The 18,639-nt window shown below is 38.4% G+C and overlaps 2 protein-coding genes across 3 annotated transcripts; both read left to right on the forward strand.

Moving 5' to 3' along the window:
- The first annotated feature begins 267 nt into the window (after positions 1-267).
- Positions 268-11,067, forward strand: LOC113089428 (thioredoxin reductase 1, cytoplasmic-like). Its single transcript, XM_026256007.1, has 16 exons — positions 268-584; positions 1,487-1,547; positions 2,544-2,653; positions 3,514-3,621; positions 4,228-4,300; positions 4,382-4,501; positions 5,010-5,152; positions 5,509-5,624; positions 6,258-6,483; positions 6,610-6,702; positions 7,363-7,439; positions 8,341-8,497; positions 8,614-8,721; positions 8,798-8,893; positions 9,763-9,897; positions 9,993-11,067. The coding sequence occupies exons 1-16, from the start codon at positions 468-470 to the stop codon at positions 10,053-10,055; spliced, it is 1,803 nt and encodes a 600-aa protein (XP_026111792.1). The 5' UTR covers positions 268-467; the 3' UTR covers positions 10,056-11,067.
- A 2,167-nt stretch (positions 11,068-13,234) lies between these two features.
- On the forward strand, positions 13,235-16,649 carry ntan1 (N-terminal asparagine amidase). 2 transcript variants are annotated; one of them, XM_026256014.1, is made up of 10 exons: positions 13,235-13,423; positions 13,776-13,878; positions 13,948-14,013; positions 14,119-14,227; positions 14,316-14,389; positions 14,464-14,517; positions 14,791-14,844; positions 15,223-15,320; positions 15,392-15,505; positions 16,070-16,649. In XM_026256014.1, exons 1-10 carry the CDS (start codon positions 13,343-13,345, stop codon positions 16,229-16,231), a joined length of 915 nt encoding a protein of 304 aa, XP_026111799.1. In that variant the 5' UTR covers positions 13,235-13,342; the 3' UTR covers positions 16,232-16,649. The 2 variants fall into 2 exon arrangements, with proteins under 2 accessions (XP_026111799.1, XP_026111809.1); XM_026256024.1 differs by lacking the exon at positions 14,464-14,517.
- The last annotated feature ends 1,990 nt before the right edge of the window (positions 16,650-18,639 follow it).

Here is an 18,639-nt window from a genome sequence, read left to right on the forward strand (position 1 = left end):
AATTACTATGGTTAATCATAATCTTGTGCTTCCATAAATAATCAGTGTAATTATTCAGTTAAAACTCTACTGAGATTCACGATACCTTAAATTCAGTTTTATTTAAAGACCTTAAGTTTATTTTAATTTTACATTACACGTTTATTTTATGTTATAAGTTACTAACAGCTATGACACACAACACGTGGGTCCCAGTAAGTTAAGACGTGGGTTGATTTTCAGTCAGGCGCTCGCGGGTCAGACTCTTTGGGTCTTATGTAAGAGGCGCGCGCGCGGCAGAGCGTCATTCAGCGGCGGCCGCGAGATGAAGTCTTAATAATGTCAGGAGTGATTTTAGTCTTATTTAACCTGTTAATAAATGTTGCATCATGAGTTTATGTTGAGGTAAAGTTAGACTTGTATCATAATCATCGACTGAGGAAGCCGTATAGCGCGGAATATCGATCCCTGATCGGTTATTAATCATTATGCCGCCCACCGAAAAAGACGCGGGTCGCGAGCTGATCCGATCGAAGATCAAAGAGCTGATCGATGCTAATCAGGTGCTCGTGTTCAGTAAGAGCTACTGTCCCTTTTGCGTACAGGTGAGTGAAGATAAACTAAACACCTCAATAACACAACAAACAGAGAGAGAGAGAGAAAGAGAGTGTTCTGTCTTGAGAGAGAGTAAGTGAAGGTTTGTATAACGTTAGTTGATCAGTCTCGTGTGTATTAGCGATCATTAGTCACTCAGTGAAAAGTCCATGTACTTAAAAGTGTAACGTTATAAGGATCAGTTAAACCTTAAAACTTTTTTCTGTATTATTTGTTTGGTTTTTGTAATCATTTTAATTAGCATTTACTTTTTTTTTTTTTTTTGTAGTTTAAGTTTTAGTATGTTGTAAAGTGCTTCGATATTTGAATATTTACATACACTGGTCAAGTAATTATTGTTCACTGATTAAATTTATTTGTGCTGTATTATTTTTGCTTTTGTTAAAAGTTGAGAGTAAAAAAAGTTCTACAACTATTAAACTAAAACCTGAAATTGGTCAATGTCAAGTTCATGTGTTAATGATTTTAGTCTTTAGTTAATGTGTTAATTAAGTTTATTATGTATAGTGTGAAATAAGGAGAACTGTTTCTTTTGTGCTCTGCTTTAGTGTAAGTCAGTCTGAATCAAGTCTAGCAGTGTGAGCTTGTGTTCTTAAAGGGTTAAATTTCTGCTGTAGTCCAGCACTGTCTATTTAGATTAGTGTTAAATGCAGCATAAGAAATTAAGACGGCAGAAAGGAACATTTACAATTAAATATCAAATATTGACACGTCACTTGTGTAATAAAATGATATCATGCATCTGTAGACTTAAGTGAGGCCTTCAGAGAAGCAAAAGGGTGCAAAGCTGCTTTTAGAAACACCCTGAAAGATAATGAAGTTTGTTTATAATTATTGTTTTCATAGATGTTGTGTTTTAGACAGTAATGTGTGTGGTTCTGTGTAATTCCAGGTGAAGGACCTCTTTAAAGAGCTGAATGTCAAGTGTAATACCATCGAGCTGGATCTGATGGGTGAGAGCACAATAACTCTTTATCATTCAACATATCAAAGGAGTAATCAGATGATGACTTTTACAGTAATTCCTTTCGACGCGTGAAACACGATACATGGAGGAAGTGCCAAGCTCTTTGTGTTCTTCAGCTGATGGGAATAATAGCAGATTAATGTCTGTTAATAACGTCATTAAACACTTTAATCTTTAGGAGAATCAAGGTCAAGTTACTCAAGATTAAAATAAACTCAAGTATGGTTTTAACCATCGAAACAGTCAGAAACAGTGTTTTGCTTTTTTAATGTGAAAATGCGTCTCAGTCTTTGCACTCAATTGAGATACTTAATTAGCACTTAATTTGGGACAGTTTATCTTTTTTATTCAAATTATAATATAGGTGAGGTTATTTGAGTCTTAATAATTTGTCAGTGATTGCTGCTGTCTACAGAAACTGGTTCTGATCTGTTTGTTGACTAGAGAAGTACTCATTCAAACTTAATGTTTACTACATTTTTTTTTTTTTTTGCTGAGCTTGCAATTGCGAAACATTCATTTCTACAAGAACTTCTTCCTAAAATGCAAGATAACCGATTCTATGCATGTGTTTCCACTCCAGCTAGTATTATGTAATGTTCATGTTAAAGGTCATTGAACTTTTACTGCCTCATTGACAGAGTTGAGCTGAAGTACACTTGCATGTGTTCTCTCTGAATCTCTCAAGTTAATGTTTAAGTGTTGTCTGCTGAGTCACAATCCGTGTCTCATTCACATCTCGCGCTCTCTTTATCTCTCTGTTCGTCTCATGTTCGTAGCATGACCCTGATAAAGGATTCTCTGGCGAACTGCTCTAAACCTGATTAGCTGCTGTGTTTGGAGCCAGACATCTCTTTCAGAAGCAGGCGAGCAGTGCCAGATCCGAACCTGATTCGATTATTGGAGAGCCGCCCATGTGGTGTAGATATGAAACACGAGCGGTGAGACCCAGACTGATCTGAACGTGTCTGATGTGTTTCAGAGGACGGGACCAACTACCAGGACTTGCTGCATGAGATGACGGGGCAGAAAACCGTCCCCAGCGTCTTCATCAACCAGAAACACATCGGAGGCTGTGACAGCACCATGAAGGTACTGTGTTTCTGACTGATCTGTGCATTGTGACTCCAGCTGCGTCTCACTGGCCAGGACAATTAAGAGACGTAAATGTAATTTCCAAAAGCAAACAGTGTTTTACAGCTTTCACACTTCATTCACTTTCTCACAGATTTGATGGAGTGAACCTCTCTGACTTTAGTTATAATGAAGAATAACCAAGTGACCATTACATTTGCTGAAGTGTAATTTCATGCATTCTGTTGCAACACCGTTTACTAAAGACAGTGGTTTTCTGTTCTGAGGCAGTTCTTGCTTCACTTCACAGTAAAGAGGAGCTGATGCTTGACTGAGTTCGTGAGCTTTCTGCTGCAAAGGGCTCATCCCCACACACACTTTCTCCTCAGTGGGTTTTTTTTTTTATTAGAATAATTATAGGTCTATAAAAGGTAATGAAACTTTCGCTGACTGTCCCTCACTCTCTGAAATCTCTTGTCAGTGAATTTATAAATGACAAACGCCGTTAAGTGTTGTTTTAAAAGATAAATAGCATGATGCTTATACATTTCAGCCCTTATATCAAGTCTTTTGCTGTTGTGACTTGTTTGTTCTCAATAGACATCTTACTGTCTGGATATCATGACCTTGGTAACTTTTAAATTGACAGACACTTTTCCAGAAATGATTAAAATCAACTTTTCACAGTATTTTAGCATGTAGATGGCACCAATGATGCCTTGAGGTGCATTTGTGAGGACTGTTTTGAGGTTCAGCAGCTCTGTGGGAGAGACGTTTGGTAATGGAGCTGAATGATGCTCAAGCACCTCTTCACCGAGTCTCTCATCAGCATCGTGTTCATGCTCCTGCTGATGATGGGTTTGTTGTCGTGGTAACAGGCTCACAGGGATGGCGTCCTGCAGAAGCTGCTGGGTGAAGACAGCGAGGCGTACGAGTATGATCTGATCGTGATCGGCGGTGGTTCTGGGGGTCTGGCCTGCTCAAAGGTGAGTTAAAGTACACAGATCCTTCATTTATAGTGCTGTTTAAATGCTGTGTGTGGATTCAGGTCAGTCGAGCCAGTCTCTGAGCTTCAAGTTACAGGCATGAAGCCTGTTTTAGGGTCTTGGTGTTAAAAAGTTTGAAGCTTTTGGCATGTAAGGAGTAAAATATAGATGTAAATCCAAATTATTGAAGGCACAGTTTTACATAAACTTTTTTTCTATATGCTATACTGGTGTATTTTTACTTTTATACTGTTTTTTTTTAATAGTCCTTTTGTATGAATTTTATATTTACAGTTTTTATTTAATACTCATTTGCAAGTTATATACACCAAATAAAATAGGTTTGTGTGTATTTCAGTTTTGAATTGATTCATTTAAATAATATTTAAAATGATCAACAAATATGAATAACACTCTTTCTAGGAAACTAAATGTCAAATTAAGAAGTGAAGGTGCACTTAGTTTCGCTTAATTATGTTGCAAAATCATCAGAAACAAATACTTATAGTGATTAAAAAACACTTTAACTCTATAGGAGCACATGAGCAATTCTGTGGGTTTTGCACATCAATCAGATTTTAACGCGGTCTCTTCCTGCCCAAACAGGAAGCAGCTTCCTTGGGGAAGAAGGTCATGGTTCTGGATTATGTTGTTCCCACACCGAAAGGCACAAGCTGGGGTAAGAACACCGCAATCAAAAGCATGCAGGTTTAATCAAAACTGACTTGTAATAAGATGATAATAAGCTGTCTCTGTGCAGGTCTGGGTGGCACGTGTGTGAACGTGGGCTGTATTCCCAAGAAACTGATGCATCAGACGGCTCTGCTGGGGACCGCCTTGGAGGACGCACGCAAGTTCGGCTGGGAGTTCAGTGAACAGGGTGAGCTATATTCAACACGACCGGACATATGAAGCTGGACGTGGTACACAGCAGCACATGATAAACTGGCTCTTTGATACGGAGCGCAGATGAGAACTGCTTTTCATGATTGAATGCATTCCAGATAGAAGTGAAACTAAACGTGAGTTGCTTGAAGTTGTGATGAAATTTTGTGATTTCTGATCTGAAGACATGTTTCAGATTGGTTTCCTCTTTCTTTAAAAGAGTTTCAGTATATGTTTATTAATTCTGTGACTGCAGCCTCGTGAATATTTCTTGAAATGGTTAAAAAGACTGTCACGAGAGTCTTTATTTACATCCGTCATCGAAAGAGTTGTTAATGTGAGATTTAACATCAGAAATCTTCATGATACACAGAACAAGTGAACATTGCAACATTCAGTGTATTGCAAAGTGTTGATTTCAAAAGCTTCCCTTGTTTTTTGTTTTTTTGGTCCGTTTTCTGTTCTAATTGACATTGTCATGAAATGTTGACTTTTTATTAAAGTGAGTCACAACTGGGAGACGATGAGGACCGCGGTGAATAACTACATCGGTTCACTGAACTGGGGCTACAGGGTTTCTCTACGAGACAAAAACGTCAATTACGTCAACGCCTACGCTGAGTTTGTGGAGCCGCACAAGATCAAGGCAAGTGTGTCTGACTCGATCTGACTGAAATGTAGTCGACCCTCAACAAGTTTTATAAAGACGGAGCTAATCTAAAAGAGATTCAAGTCCACTTCAGGTTCAGACACAGTGAGAATGCAAAGAGAACTTGATTCTTTTCCACTAAGGACGTTTAATTTCCTTTAGAGATTAAGTGTAAAACATTATTTAATTACTACTTTTGTCAGCAGAACATGAGGAAAAGCATGGCTTCATGTCACAAGGCATTGCTTTGGATTAAGAGAGCTGCTGTAGTCTAAATGGCACCAGAATGAAATGCTAAAAATTGATCTGCCAAACCCTCCCTCGTCTAAGCTTTTGTTTGCTCTTCCCAACAGGCCACGAACAAGCGCGGTAAAGAGATGTTCTACACTGCTGCTAAGTTTGTGCTGGCGACGGGAGAGAGACCTCGTTATCTGGGCGTCCCAGGAGACAAAGAGTACTGCATCACCAGGTGAGATCAGACTCTGAGTTCAGTTCACCCTCTGGAGAGCCCGATAAACACCGCTGCACCTCGGGGGGTCGTTACTGGTGTATTTACATGAAGCTTTATTGATTTAAAGCAGATTCATTCTCAGTCACCAAGGGAAGGAAGGCTTTCACTGCATGTGTCGTATAAGAGGAGGATTTCCTTCTATAGGTCGTGTGGTCGTGTGGTTATTTTTAAATGCGTGGTGTGAGAAGGTGGCACAGGCAAAAAAGCTGTGCAGAATCTGATCCGATCAGACTGAAACTGAGACTGATTTGAATAGAATTTCACCTGGTCACGTAATGCATTTTAAGTCAATAAAATAGTTTAATTTACACCGCCCAAACAGAGAGTCTGAACATTTCAAATAGAGTTTGTTCTTTGATGTATCAAGCCTTTAAACTGAATGTGCGCTTGTTCTTTTGACTCACGTCTGAGATTTCCTGATGTTCATTCATCTCTTATCTGAGAAGGAAGTGAGTAGCAGGTGTTTGGCTCAAGCCTCTGTGGTTTTCAGTATATTGACTTTTCTCTCTGGCAGTGTTTGAGGTTTAACTGTATGTGTCTGAACTTTTGTCCGTCCGTGTCCTCCTCACCGGTTGTGTTTGTTCTTCGCAGCGATGACCTGTTCTCGTTGCCCTACTGTCCCGGGAAGACTCTGGTCATCGGGGCGTCGTATGTGGCTCTGGAGTGCGGGGGGTTTCTGGCCGGTTTGGGGCTGGACGTGACCATCATGGTGCGCTCCATTCTCCTGCGAGGATTCGATCAGGACATGGCCAACCGTGCGGGAGATTACATGGAGACACACGGGGTCAAATTCCTCAGGAAGTTTGTTCCTACCAAGGTTGGTGCATGTGTGCTGTTAAACATTACTGAAATATGAAATGATGCTTTATCTGTCGGTTATGAAATGCTCTTTAGGAGTATTATCATCATGTTGGTGATAAACACTTAGTCTCTTTCTCTACAGATCGAGCAGCTGGAAGCTGGGACTCCAGGCCGACTTAAAGTGACGGCCAAATCAACCGAGGGTGATGAAGTCTGTGAAGGAGAATACAACACTGTGAGTATCATGTGTGTTCAGACAAAAAGATTTCATTGGAGAGCGTCAGGTTTTATCTGTGATCTCTCAAAACTGGTGAGGCGTGCTGCTGAACTGAAACCTCATAACTGACCTGATTTGGAGCAATCCATATTGAAAACAACTGCTCGCCATTATTTATTTATCAGTAAAAAACGTAATATTGTGAGTTATTACAATTTTAAATAACCGTCTTCTATGCAAATATATTGTAAAATGTAATATTTCTGATTAAAGCTGAATTTGATCTGATTTGCTGCTCAAACATTTGATGATCAGAGCTGTACTTCAAAGAATCCTAAAAAAAAATGCATCAGTTTCCATGAAAATGAGTAAAGTTCAAAAGAACAGCATTTACTTGAAATGGAAATCCTTTGTAACTTTTCTTGACTGTCACTTTTGAATAATTGAATGTGTACTTGATGAATAAATAATTTGATGTTTCCAAGTCATGTTTAAATAATAATAATAATAATAATAATTGCATTAGTTGTTTAATATAAACCCTGACTGGAGTTGTACAGTTAGTCTACCGTTAAATGTGTCGTGAACAGTGCTTTGGTATTGGTTTTTTGCTGTTTCCTTTATAACTGTGGTAGGAGTCTTGTGTTTCAGTGTCTCTAATGCTGCTGTGTGTCTCAGGTGTTGATCGCTGTCGGTCGAGACGCCTGTACAGGAAAGATTGGTCTGGACAAAGCTGGAGTCAAAGTCAATGCCAAGTATGTGTCTTTCATTGGAATAGTTTATTTTGGTCGTCTGTCCCTCCCACATCCCATAACAAAGTGCTTGTTGTCATGGTGTCTCTAGAGAGGGCGGGGTCAGAGGCGAGTGTCACAGTGAGTCAGCAGTATTGAGTCTGAACTGACCTCAGGACAGGACTGTGTTTGTAGAGCACACTGGGTCAAGAAGGATTCAGATAAACATTTCCATTCAGTAGTGAGGGATGATTTATATTAATTCACACAGAAGTGTGTGTGTTTGACTGGTTTAGATCTGTTCCTAAGCAGAATCATGTGATTCCATATGACCCACACACATGTGAGAGTGATGCACGGCTCTTCTGTATGATCACTCACTGAGCATTCACAGAATTATGAGTTGAAATGCTGACTGAATTGATCATTTCCTTTTAGTAATGCACACAATGTGTTTGTACATTGACAAGTCATTGTGCACTAGTTACAGTAACACAGTCTTCCAAGATTGCAGAAGTGAGCGGAGGTTGATGTAATGTGGTTTTATTATGACGACAGCCTTTCTGCAGCTCATAAATGCATCTTACATTTTAGTTCATGCATATCCATTTTAAGTCGCCAATGAGTGCTTGCAACTGCATTTTAGTCTGTGACATGAATGCACAAATCTATTGAAACCTCAATACAAAAGTTTTGATGCTTTGAGGAAAAGTGGAAGATTGTGATCATGCAGTACTGACACAGATGTTTCACAACCAAGTAATACAACGTGAAAAGATGTTTGAGAAGGGAATGCAAGTAATCCGATTCAGATCAAGCTCCAGAAGCAAGTTTGAATTGGACTTTTCAGTTTCTTGGTGTGGTGTCTTTACGGATTCTGCTCTCCCAAAGCTAACATTGATTCCTTTCCTGATCCTCCGTCCAGGAACGGGAAGATCCCGGTGAACGATGAGGAGCAGACCAGCGTTCCTCACATCTATGCCATTGGAGACATCCTGGAGGGGAAGTGGGAGCTGACTCCTGTGGCCATCCAGGCCGGGAAGCTTCTGGCTCGCCGACTGTTCGCTGGAGCGTCGCTGAAGGTCAGTCATAACTATTCCTGTGTGTTTGTGTGTTAAACGTTAGAGTAAACTCTGTAAAGAGCAGTTGGTTTGCTGTGATCTCACTGTTCCTGTCTCCCTCTCTGTGTGTGTTTCAGTGTGATTATGTGAACGTTCCCACCACGGTCTTCACTCCGATGGAGTACGGCAGCTGTGGTTATCCGGAGGAGAAGGCCGTCGAGATCTACGGAGACGAGAACCTCGAGGTGCGTGTTTGCTGACAGACGTCAGACTGTAAATATTAATAACCTGTGCTGATAATGATTGTGTTGGTCTCTGCAGATCTATCACAGTCTGTTCTGGCCTCTGGAGTTCACCGTTCCCAACCGGGACAACAACCGGTGCTACGCCAAGATCATCTGCAATAAACTGGACAACGTAAGACATGCACAACTCACCATCCTACATGAACGTGGTTTGATTCGTTTAAAATAAAAATAAAGGCTTTTTTGAAACATTATGATTCCAAGTCAGGATGATACACTAAACTGGATTTGAGTTACTTTACGCTAAGGTTTAATTCATTAGCATTAGCTGAACTAACAGTGAACTGTGCTGCTTCCAGTAAACTAGTATTGTTTCAGGGATGAGAAAAAAAAAAAAAAAAATAGATGGTTGAAAAAATTTGATTTAACTTGGAAGTAATAAAAAGCACTTGAATTTAGAAAAACTAAATGGGAATAAAAAAAAAAAAATGACGAGTTACTAGAACTTAAAATGGGGAAATGAAATTAGGATGGAGGATTACAATTGTTGTAATGTTACAATTGTGAAAAATGACAGGAATGAGGCTTTCTTGCGTACCATTTGTCCATCTTTTTACTTATACATTTTAAAATCAAAAGTTGCATGTTAACACTAAATTGTGAACTGCATTTTTTTATGACATGAACAGATTCATGCATTCTGTAAAACTACATTACACTATTACATTACACTACCCTACAATGTTAACAAATCTTGCATTGTTACTTTTATTTTATTCTCAAATTAATGCATGAAAAAAAATTGTCAAAATAGATTTAATATTAATGTATCTGTAATGAAGAATATTTTTTATGGTTTTTCTTTTCGTTCTTGGCTTATGATGCATATTTTGAAAATGCAGTAAAAATGTGAGGCTTTAAATCATATTCATATTACCAGCAGTGACTGATTTCCTTCGAGCGTTGTGTCGTGTGAATGCTGTCATTACTCTGAGACACTTCAGGAGTATTAACGGCTGTCTGTCTGTGGTCTGTGTGCAGGATCGTGTGATTGGCTTCCACTATCTGGGTCCTAACGCTGGAGAGGTCACTCAGGGCTTCGGAGCCGCCATGAAATGTGGAATCACCAAAGACCAGCTGGACAACACCATCGGGATTCACCCGACATGTGCTGAGGTGTGTTCCTGCGACCTGCTGCTTCATGATACATCACTGCTTCCTCATGTTCTTGCTCTTGAGTTATAACATGCTTCTCCCTTCACTTGTTCCAGATCTTCACCACCATGGAGGTCACCAAGCGCTCGGGTGGAGACATCACTCAGTCGGGCTGCTGAGGTTAAACCCTGCTCGTTTAACAGGCTGTCAGGACTAGTTTAAACTGGTTTATTCTAGTGATTCATCCCTCTGCCCTTGGCATAAACACACTCGAGTCTCTTGAATTAATCTCAGGTCATTAAAACCCATCAGAAGTCGTGTGATCACGATCCGCCCTGCTCTTAAAGGCCTTTGTGTCTCGCTGTTGTTCACCGTTTGCATCACCTTTAACTAACCATGTGAGGGGTGTGTGGTGGGCGGAGCCTGGGACACGACAGCCCTTCAGAGGCGGGGCTTCTCTTGGCTAGAGACCAGTGATTGGGGGAGGAGATGATGATTGACAGCCTGTTAGACAGCGGGGTTACTCTGCTTTAACTGATTGTCCGAGTCAGAAATGCACCAGAGGCGTCTGTGCTTAACCTTTTTTTTTTTTTTTTTTTTTTTTTTTTTTTTTTACACCTTATAAACTCGCGCATTCGTGTTTGGTGCTCAGTGACGTTTTAACCCTTAACCCACGTTCAGTGGCGGGTTATGACTGAAGTTTTCTGCACTTGGACTTTAAATAGATAACTCATGGCCTTCAGACTCGTGAGGGCCGCATACTTTAATTTCTTTCAGTCGTAGGAGTCTATTTTTCTATATTTAACAGTGGTTCGTCATCAGTTGCTCGGCAGAGCGTCATCAATCCGTGTCAGGATCATCGTAAAACAGATTTCACTTCCTGCCGAGTAACTGAGACGGGATCAAATGCAGCATGTAGATGCTTCCTCAAAGTATTTAAACTAATGGCATCATCGCTGAGATCCGTCTGATGCCTTCAGAGCACTTAGAAACATCACTGAGATGTGTATGTTCATATTTTTATAAATCTCACTGGATTATCTGTGTCGAGTATAAATGTGCGTTTGCTTTCGTCTCATCATTCACTCCCTGTTGCTTTCTAAGGATTGTGTTTAAGAGTCGGCTCCTGATGCATGTACAGTATTTCCATATTATCTCTGTTCATGAACTTTAATAAAGCTGTGTACACAACTTGAGTTTCTCACGTTTATCTGCAGGAAATTATCAAGCGTGAAACTTTAATGAACATCATACATTGTGTGCATTTTTTTTTTTTTTTTTTTTTCAATGTTTTTATACTTTGATTTATCACTGTTTAATGTTCGGTCAATATAATTAGAAGATCATGACGTTTTCTGCAGCTTGGATGGGAAAGCAATGCAATAATACCTCAAGGCAGACATTTTTTATTTTTAGTTTTTGTAAAGGAGGATAATCTATTTATTGACCAAGAATCTTTAGTATTTCATGTTGTTATTGCATGAACAGTTGTTTCCAGGGTTATCATTTATCAGTAAGATTCAGAAGCAGATTGGAGAAGTTTTACTGAAATAAAAAAAAAATACTATTTAAGTTGATCCATGCAAGTCAACACATTCAATTTAAAGCCTTAGTTTACTCGTGGCTTTCGTCAGAGCCTTTAAGTTCCGCTTTCCTTCTCAGTAAATTACTCTCTGCAACTTTTGAGATATATTTAATGATTGAATTATGAAAGAGATAAATATAGTTCAGGAACGTTGATAATAGTAATGCATCTGGATGGAAGGTGACAGCTGATTGGCTGGAAACTGTAAACAGGAAATGTTTATAATAAACAGCTTCCTGTCGTCTAACAGGAGTCTGCTGTAATGTATAGAACAGGGATGGTCACTTCCTGCAGCTCTCTCGATTCAGTTCAGAGAGTTCGTCCTCTTTATGATTCTGGATGAATATTCACAATAAACCCTCAATTCCTGGACTGCACACCTGCTTATGTGCATTCATCTGAGACCTGAGGAAATGAGGATGAAGTGCCTCCTTTTCATGCATTTATAGAGAGAATAATCACAGGCTGAGTGTGTGTGTGTTTCTCATCTCTTTCTGTTTGGTTTGATTATAATGCTGCTCTACTTTAAGTCCGGCTGGCTGTTGACACCTAACAGTTTTCTTTAAAACTTCATATGGTTTCTATAGAATTAAAAATATATTTGTTTATTATATCCTGTATTTCCAATAGTAATAAGACAAAAGTCAAAACACACACACACTAAATTACATTTAGACTGTCAATGTGTGATTCTTTGTACAGGTGGTCAGATTTTCTGTTGAATGGTGAATACAAAAATGAATACACAAATTAAAAGTGGCAAAACATAAAAGTCTGGCAACACTAATCTAGAAGCTTCTATGCTGCTGGAGTTGGGAAATGAAGGTGATTAATCTGTGAGTAACTTTACTGACTTGATGCATTCAGAAACCTCACAAACAGTGTTTAATACACACATGATCACAGTGAGTCAGCAGTTCAATTCTCATTAAATTAATTAAATTTAAACCTTACTATTAACAGTTGACATGCTAGTTAAATGATGTGTTGGAGAAAAAAAAAATAGAAACTTAAAATATAGGATTCATTAGGGTTCCAAAAAAATACTTTTGGCAAGCTGTTTGTAACTATAATAGTGATTAAAAGGTTAACCGCTTCATACATTTATCTATGTATTAACTGCATAGCTTTTTAAATTCCTTTCTTTCTATTAGTAAAGTTATTTTAATGAATATATTTATTTATTTCTGTTACATTTACATTTATTCATTTATCAGACGCTTTTATCCAAAGCGACCAAATTCTTATTTAAATATTAAGGACATTGTTCATTGTGTTTGCTCCAGGAAATGGATTACATCTCAACATTTCTTAAATATTTCTCAAGCACCAGGAAAGAAAAGAAGATCCTCTTTAATCAAAACCGAATACAGAGTGAGTCAGTGTCAGTGAATCCTGAAGATGATCTCCAGCGCCTCCTGCTGCTCACCAGCGCTATTACACACGACACCCGCGGAGGAGTAGCGTTTTATTATTATTATTATTATTATTATTAATAACAATTGTTATATTTTATTTCATTGTTTATTTGACATCATAATGTGTTTATTTAATATATTTAGATAATATTACTTATAATATAATATAAGCTGAACTAGGCGAGAGCAGATAAAGTCGCCGCCTGACGGTCTGTATGCTCACATGCAGCTAGTAAACTGCATTGGCCTTTCCTCTCGATTTCTTTCTAATGTCAAAGAGACTTCCGGTTTCTGTCCGTTCTAGCGAATCATTTCTACTGCACCGAGTCACGTGAGCTTTGACGTGCGCGCAAAGCGGAAGAGAACGCGGCGGTGTGATGAGGAGAAGGGGAGAATCACACATGAAAGAGTTATCATTAATGATCCGACTTTAATGAAATGATCAGATTTATTCTCTGTCAGGATGCCGCTGTTTACTCAGAATAAGCGAATAGAGCGCGTGAACTCAACCGCGGAGCTCTTCAGCAAATACCCGCAGCTGAAGGTAAGTTACACAATAATACACAATAATAATATTATTATTAGTATTATACTGCAGCACATATTCACAGACTGTAATGAATATAGACCCTCTTTCTCTTTGATGTATAAGATAAACAACACAATCTTTAAAACAACACTTTTGAAATTCATTAAATTTATTAATATTTTATTATAATACAGAAGTATGCATATATATATATATATATATATATATATATATATATATATATATATATATATAAGCAAAAAAGAAACATTAGTTTCCGTGTCATGTCATTTGCCAGTTATGCACATATAGTGTGCAATGCATGTCATAATCAGAAGAGGTTGATTTGTTGATGTGTGTCTTTTAGGAAAGTGCGAAGCAGTTTGTGTCCAGAAGTCCAGAGGCTGTGGACACTAAACAGCTCCTGTACATCCAGCAGCGGGAGTTTGCAGCGACCACACCAGCGGACAGTGAGTGTTTGCTCTCCATCTGATGACCAGCGATGTGTTACACACACTCTAATGTTTCTCTTTCCTCAGATTCAGTCTCTATCCTGGGATCCGATGACGCTACAACATGCCACTTAGTGGTGCTTCGACACACAGGTAACATGAACCTTTATAGAGTCAGTGTGTGTGTGTGTCTTCACAGAGTCAGTGTGTGTGTGTTTGTGTGTGTGTTGGTTGACTGTGTTTGTGTCTGTTCTGCAGGCAGCGGAGCGACGTGTCTGGCTCACTGTGATGGCTCCAGCACATGGACTGAAGTTCCTCTGATCGTCAATGCTGTCACTTCTAGAAGCAGTCCAGTGAAAGAGGGCAGGTGCTGTAGATTGGTCACGCACCACTGAACAGGAACGTCAAATAGAAAGGACTGTATGTGTGATTCATGGCTGTGTTTGTGTCTTCAGACTAGAGCTGCATCTGGTCGGTGGTTTTGATGATGACCGAAGGACCTCACACTCACTCAGCCTTAGTATTCTGGGTAGGTCAAGAGCGAAGGCATGATGAAACAGTCACTGTGTGATCAGAAGTGATTCTGATGATTTTGCATTACAGCTGCCTTTCAGAAGCAGAAGGAAGAGATTCACCTGGAGACGTGCTGCATCACAGGTCCGTCGTGATGGGAAATATTTCACTTCTATTAGTTAATTTACTTTAAAAAGAAACAATGAAGATTCTGTCATCATTTACTGACTCTCATGTTGTTCCAACCCTGTATGAATTAATTGTTTCTGTGGAACACAAGAGCAGTCATTTTGACAAGATCCTTACAACAGCTCATAGTTTCACATGCGTCAAAACAAAGCCCTAAGAAAATTAGTCTCTACAACTACTCACTATTTTCCAAAATAGTGTCTCAAATTGTATGGTGTTTCTCTTTAGACATGAATGACGTCATCAAAGACGGGATTCATCGGCCCGTGATCTATGGGATAGGTACTGTACAACATCTCCATCTTTTCTCAGTGTGATAGACACCTCAGCAAAAATGTGATGTGTTTGTTATCCGAGTTATGAATTTTCAGTATGAATTGAATACAATACTTAAAAACACAGTGCTGCATAATGCAAAAAAAAAAAAAAACAGCACCAAAAATACAGCATTACTTTTTTTTTTTTTTTTGTTAAAATTTAAATTTCTTCAGATTTGCCGAGCTTTTTTTTTTTTTTTTTGCACTTTACTCTGAAACACACACAGTTGTTGTTTATTTAACTAAACTGCAGCCTTTGTGATTTCATAATCACGTGAAGCCATATCACAGTTTCAGTTTTGAGAGGATGAGACCCTGACGGCGTGTTTCTGTCTGAGTTCAGGTGTGAACGTTAAAACAGGTCACGTGTTTCCAGCTTCGTTCTCCTGTCGAGGACCAGCCGAGGAGCTCCGATCCGCTCGCTCCTTCTCTGGTGGACAGGTACACAGATGATATTCTATAGCACTCAGTTCCTGACAGAAGAATGAGATATCGGTGTGTGTCATTGACAGATGGTAGAAGTGTATGACTCCAGCAGAGAGCTGGTGAAGATCGACCCGTGCAGATGGACACCAAACAAAGACATGTCCTTCTGGCTGTCCCAAGATGATGAAACTATCCTACAGGTCTGAAACTCCCTCACTGCTCGTTTATTGAACCTTTAGACCAAATATATATATATATATATATATATATATATATATATATATATATATATATATATATATATATATATATATATATATATATATAAAAAGTTTGCATGTGTGTTTTTTTTCGTCGCGTTTCGTATTTTATCCATCAAGTTTTTATGGCTTATATAGAGAGAATATACAAGAAAGCACAACTCAAAGATGCTGAAGTTAATGACCAAAAAGATACATTGACATCTTCATAACAATATGACAGATGCTTCCCTAAATTGATTGAAATATCAGTCTTGAGATTGAAATGATCCAAACATATAATGCAATGCAATCTAAAACCTGATGAGACGTGAATCACAAGCTGAAGATGAATGGCCTTTTCACTGCTAAAAAAAAGCATAAACTATCAATCAGATGCAGAAGGCATGGAGTAGATTGACTTAACTGCAAACTTTGATCAGATATGATACAGTAAGGTGTGTATTTCATCATTAAGTCAGGTGGGCAGGATTAATTGGTTTTTTCTCATTGATTTCTCGTCAGTATTTGTCCACGTCTCCGCATGCAGAGCCTCCTCACTTCGTGCATCACATCAAATCCACCATCCGGTTTCTTCTGGACCATCCGACCGCAGATGGGCTGTTTCCAGCCGGTCAGCCGCAGCTGTACCGCCGCGCCGAGGACGGCCGCTGGAAGAGAGCCTAAACGCTGACCTCTGACCCCCACTGTAACCCAACTAAAGGCCTTCAACGTCTGCTGTTTAAAGTAGAAGCTCCTTTACACTGATCTGAACCGAAACAGTTTAAAACAGTGTCTAGAGAGTGATTTCTACTCAGAGTGAAATATCTGATGATGGTTTTCATGAACCGCACCTTACGTAGAAACAAGAGTCTATGAACTATTTCTTATTTTTGTTTCATATTTGTTATGTATGTCAATGCAATTGTGTATATGGATCATAAGATGTGTTCTTTATTTTACACTGACAGGATAGGATGGTTTTTTTCCCCTAACATCTAGCTGCATATTATTTGCTCACCAAACATTCATTCTGGAAACCGTAAATAAAGTTGTGATTCTTGAACGAGGAATGAGAGAATAAAAATTCTGTTGTCAGTGGAAACATGGTGTTTTGTTTATTTAAACCTTTATATGATAATAACAATGAATGGACACTTTCAATATATTCCTCTTTAGACAGTGTTGTCTTAACGAGGATCTGCTGTTTACTGACACATTTTAGTTTGTGCAGTACTAAAGTACAATATATCTGTATTTAAAATGTACAATTAAATACATAGAAAATATGTAGGGGAAAAATCAGTTGTTTTGCGCAAAGGTAACTGTAATGTATTCCAAGATGCTGAATATAAATAAACGTTTATTGAGCCTATTAAAGCATATAGATTGAAATGCAAAATTGCGATGGTTTGAGAACACAGGCAATATCTTCATTTGTTGTTTATATTAAATATTTTGGTAGAAAGCTGTAGTCCAGCAGGTTAGTCCCTCCCACAATGTTATCTTCACGGCGTTGAGCAATATTAGTAAAATACACGTGTTCGTGGTGTTGAAACCAAACATAATGAAACAAATGTCAATCAGTCCATTTTTAAAAAAAAATAAAATATTGGATATCCCAATTGAAAGCAGGTCTATGATCTCCTGAACTTCACAGGAGAGCACAATAAGTCTGTCGAGACCGACATGAATGCACTAGGCACTTGTTTAGTCTTCTTTGAACGTGATCTGACAGAGACACTTCATTATAAGATCATCTGCAGCTTGTTTTGACAGGAGCATGCATACAAGAAACATTTTTGATCTGGAAAAATCCTCCTGACAGTGAATGTTTTTTTAATGCATGCCACTTTTGTACTAATCTAATGCTGTTTTCTTTAACAGTGACCAAAGTGAAGCCTGACTTTGTGAATGACCCACAAGTACTTTTAATGCAATACTTCAAACCCATCTCAGTAATAGCATGGCTGTATTCAGAGCACTGATATGAATATGATATGAAGCAGTTTTCCTTGCCGCCTTGGTCTATAAAGAAACAGGAAACAGGACCAGTTAGTAACTACACAGATACATAGGTTTACATACAAACTAACAATCTGTTAATATTTCAACTGAAATCTGTTTTATAAACACTGCATATTAGCATATTAAATATAGATTTAATAAATAGCAATGTAAAACTTGAATTTGATTACATTCTGAACCAGATTAAAATAAATAAAAAACATGAAGTGGTGTAAAAGTTTAATTACATTTTATGAATGTTTTAATCTGGTATTTATACATAAGAAAAATGCTTTACTGGCTCATGGTGGATTTCTCTGTTTCTTCTGAATGTGACTCCATGTGCTCTTACATTTACAGTCATGCCCAAAAATATTGGCACCCTTGGTAAATACGGTCAAATAAGGCTGTGAAAATCATCTGCATTGTTAATCCTTTTGATGTTTTATTTGAAAAATTCACAAAAAATGTATCCTTTCATTGGATAATAAGAATTTAAAATGGGGGGAAATATCATTATGAAATAAATGTTTTTCTCTAATACACATTGGCCACAACCATTTGCCAGTTTAACAGGTCTAAACTGTCTCCTATAATGCCTGATGAGATTAGAACACCTCATAAGAGATCAGAGACCATTCCTTCATCCAGAATCACTCCAGACCCTTCAGATTCCCAGCTTCTCCTCTTCAGTTCACTCCTCTAATTCTCTATAGGGTTCAGGTCAGAGGACTGGAAAAGGCTATAGCAGAAGCTTGGTTTTGAGCTCAGTGACCCATTTTTTTGTGTTGTTTTTGAGGTTTGTGTTTGGATTATTGTACGGTTGGAAGATCCAAACATGGTCGATTATAAGATTTCTAACAGAGTCAGTCACTTATTGATTTTTTATCTGTTGGTATTTGATAGAATCCATGATGACATGTGTCTAAACAAGATGTCCAGGACCTCCAGCAGAAATATAGCCCCACAACATCAGTATATTTCATTGTACACATGGGGTACTTTTTCTCTCTGTGTTCACCAAACCCATCTTGAGTGTTTGCTGCTAAAAAGCTGATTTTTTAGTTTCATCTGATCATAGAAGCCAG

The sequence above is a fragment of the Carassius auratus genome, chromosome 6 (assembly GCF_003368295.1).
Source record: "Carassius auratus strain Wakin chromosome 6, ASM336829v1, whole genome shotgun sequence".
Classification (NCBI taxonomy): domain Eukaryota; kingdom Metazoa; phylum Chordata; class Actinopteri; order Cypriniformes; family Cyprinidae; genus Carassius; species Carassius auratus.

Bases quoted from the DNA above. Each gene is read 5' to 3' on its own strand.
- LOC113089428 (XM_026256007.1), top strand. From the start codon at position 468: ATGCCGCCCACCGAAAAAGACGCGGGTCGCGAGCTGATCCGATCGAAG. The intron at 3,622-4,227 runs GTGAGTTAAAGT...CTGCCCAAACAG, and splicing joins GGGGTCTGGCCTGCTCAAAG to GAAGCAGCTTCCTTGGGGAA. The intron at 6,484-6,609 runs GTTGGTGCATGT...CTTTCTCTACAG, and splicing joins GGAAGTTTGTTCCTACCAAG to ATCGAGCAGCTGGAAGCTGG.
- ntan1 (XM_026256014.1), top strand. From the start codon at position 13,343: ATGCCGCTGTTTACTCAGAATAAGCGAATAGAGCGCGTGAACTCAACC. The intron at 13,424-13,775 runs GTAAGTTACACA...TGTGTCTTTTAG, and splicing joins GCAAATACCCGCAGCTGAAG to GAAAGTGCGAAGCAGTTTGT. The intron at 15,506-16,069 runs GTCTGAAACTCC...ATTTCTCGTCAG, and splicing joins ATGATGAAACTATCCTACAG to TATTTGTCCACGTCTCCGCA.